Here is a 2370-nt window from a genome sequence, read left to right on the forward strand (position 1 = left end):
GTGCGAGGAAATTCGGATTAATTTAGAATAGAAGTTTTCTTAAACTTCAGCCCGAATTCCGCTGCTGATACTTTGCTTTGCTCAACACTAGTCCCTAGGATAGTTCACCAAGTGGCTCTCACCTCCACTTACTAGCTAAATACCACTTAGTACAGCTGGTCCTCTCTACACCAGCGACTGTGGTGCTTTCCTCTCACTATCTCAGTTTACTGATTTGAAGAAGCTACACAGCGCAGAGACGTGACCCGCACTCTGACCTCTGACTCCGCTGCAGCTATAAACCCCTTACTAGTCATTCACAGTGCGGTATCTCACTACATACCGCGCAGTATCATTCGCATGATGGCAGCGCCCAGCCAGATCCTGACGGTACGCGGCTCACACAGTTGTCATTCCCATTCACTGGCCACCTGTGACGTCACCTCTCGCAATATCCTTCGCACATATGGTGCAGTTATTCATGTGGTATAAACCACGGTGGTAAGTACATTAATAAATCCCATGCAGCGGCATAAGGCACATAACATGGCTGCCATCCACAGCAAACACAATGGGGGTATTACCACCGTAAAGGCCAGTGGTAAGCCATAGCAGCTTCTTGTAAGAGGGGGTGAGGGCAGCTTCAGCCTCTAACACGCCGGGTCCATAGCGAGTCCACCGGCTGTCTCTATGGGTCTCTTCCCTGATACCTTGGTGGGCCCCAGGTGCCTCACTGTCACAGCCAACAATAGATGAGGATCATCGGTGAGGAGGAAGTGTGGTTAGAAGAGCTCAGTGCTTGTCCACCACCAACATGGATGTGAATCAAAGAGACGTCACTTATAACGCTTCACTACGGTCAGTTATACCCCCTGGACACAAAGCCTGCCACTGGTCCTGAAACCACTAATCGTGATTCCCATAATCCTAATATCATTAGTCCTGATACAACTAGTCCTGATGCCACTAGTCCTGCTACACCTAGTCCTGTTGCCACTAGTCCTGTTGCCACTAGTCCTGATGCCACTAGTCCTGATGCCACTAGTCCTGATGCCACTAGTCCTGATGCCACTAGTCCTGATACACCTAGTCCTGATGCCAATAGTCCTGGTGCCACTAGTCCTGATACAACTAGTCCTGATGCCACTAGTCCTGATACACCTAGTCCTGATGCCACTAGTCCTGATGCCACTAGTCTTGATGCCACTAGTCTTGATGCTACTAGTCCTGATACAACTAGTCCTGATGCCACTAGTCCTGCTACACCTAGTCCTGATGCCACTAGTCCTGATACACCTAGTCCTGATGCCACTAGTCCTGATGCCACTAGTCCTGATACACCTAGTCCTGATGCCACTAGTCCTGATGCCACTAGTCCTGATGCCACTAGTCCTGGTGCCACTAGTCCTGGTACAACTAGTCCTGATGCCACTAGTCCTGATGCCACTAGTCCTGATGCCACTAGTCCTGGTGCCACTAGTCCTGATGCCACTAGTCCTGATGCCACTAGTCCTGATACACCTAGTCCTGATACACCTAGTCCTGATACACCTAGTCCTGATACCACTAGTCCTGATGCCACTAGTCCTGGTGCCACTAGTCCTGGTACAACTAGTCCTGATGCCAGGATGCAGTGTCCTGAAACACACTGCCTATAAAGGGGGCAGGCTGGTCACAGGATAGAGAGGAGTGAGGAGAGAGTCAGTTCACAGTGAGAAGAGTCAGAAGGAAGTCCACCATGTAGCTACCACTTTAGCCCCCTTGGCAGTGGCCAGGCTGACGGAGGTTGGAGGAGGAATCATCAGAAGCTACCCAGCACCAGTGGCGACTCTAGGAACAATATATGGGGGGGCACATAAGATACCACATTCAGAAATGGGGGGGGGGACACTAATAATTTTCACCACTTAATCATACTACAGAAAAAAATTCAAATAGTATATATAAATGAGAATACTAAACCCGAGAGTATTGCGGTCTGCAGGGATAGCTTTTTATTGTACCATCCTAATACTTAAAAGAGAAGCTTTCAGGAGTTTTCCTTTCTTCCTCGGTTTTGCTTCAGACCTGAGAAAGACAGAAACGCTCTCCAAAACGTATCTTTATAGCAGTTTCAGCAAACACCAGGGCGGTGTAAATAACCCCATATGTTACACATGTCCCTGAAGAAGAGCAATGAACAGACAAAAGGGTGTAGAGTTTGGGGAAGAGAACAATGCAGGACAACAGACCTGAATAGGAACAATATGACACTGCGCGCTTACTCTGTATTATACCACCTTCCTATCTATCACCCAGATATACAAGTAAGCACTATTATCTATATATGTTTCAGTCCTACCTTGACATAGACGTCCGTGCTGTAGTATGGACTGTTGGTATTCAGGGAAA

The 2370-nt window shown here is 48.2% G+C and overlaps 1 protein-coding gene across 1 annotated transcript; it reads left to right on the top strand.

Annotated features, from left to right (window-relative positions):
- Positions 1-342: 342 nt before the first annotated feature.
- On the top strand, positions 343-1637 carry LOC122926383 (salivary glue protein Sgs-3-like). Its single transcript, XM_044277757.1, has 2 exons — positions 343-369; positions 843-1637. The coding sequence occupies exons 1-2, from the start codon at positions 343-345 to the stop codon at positions 1635-1637; spliced, it is 822 nt and encodes a 273-aa protein (XP_044133692.1).
- Positions 1638-2370: the final 733 nt, after the last annotated feature.

Source organism: Bufo gargarizans, chromosome 2 (assembly GCF_014858855.1).
Source record: "Bufo gargarizans isolate SCDJY-AF-19 chromosome 2, ASM1485885v1, whole genome shotgun sequence".
Taxonomy (NCBI): Eukaryota; Metazoa; Chordata; class Amphibia; order Anura; family Bufonidae; genus Bufo; species Bufo gargarizans.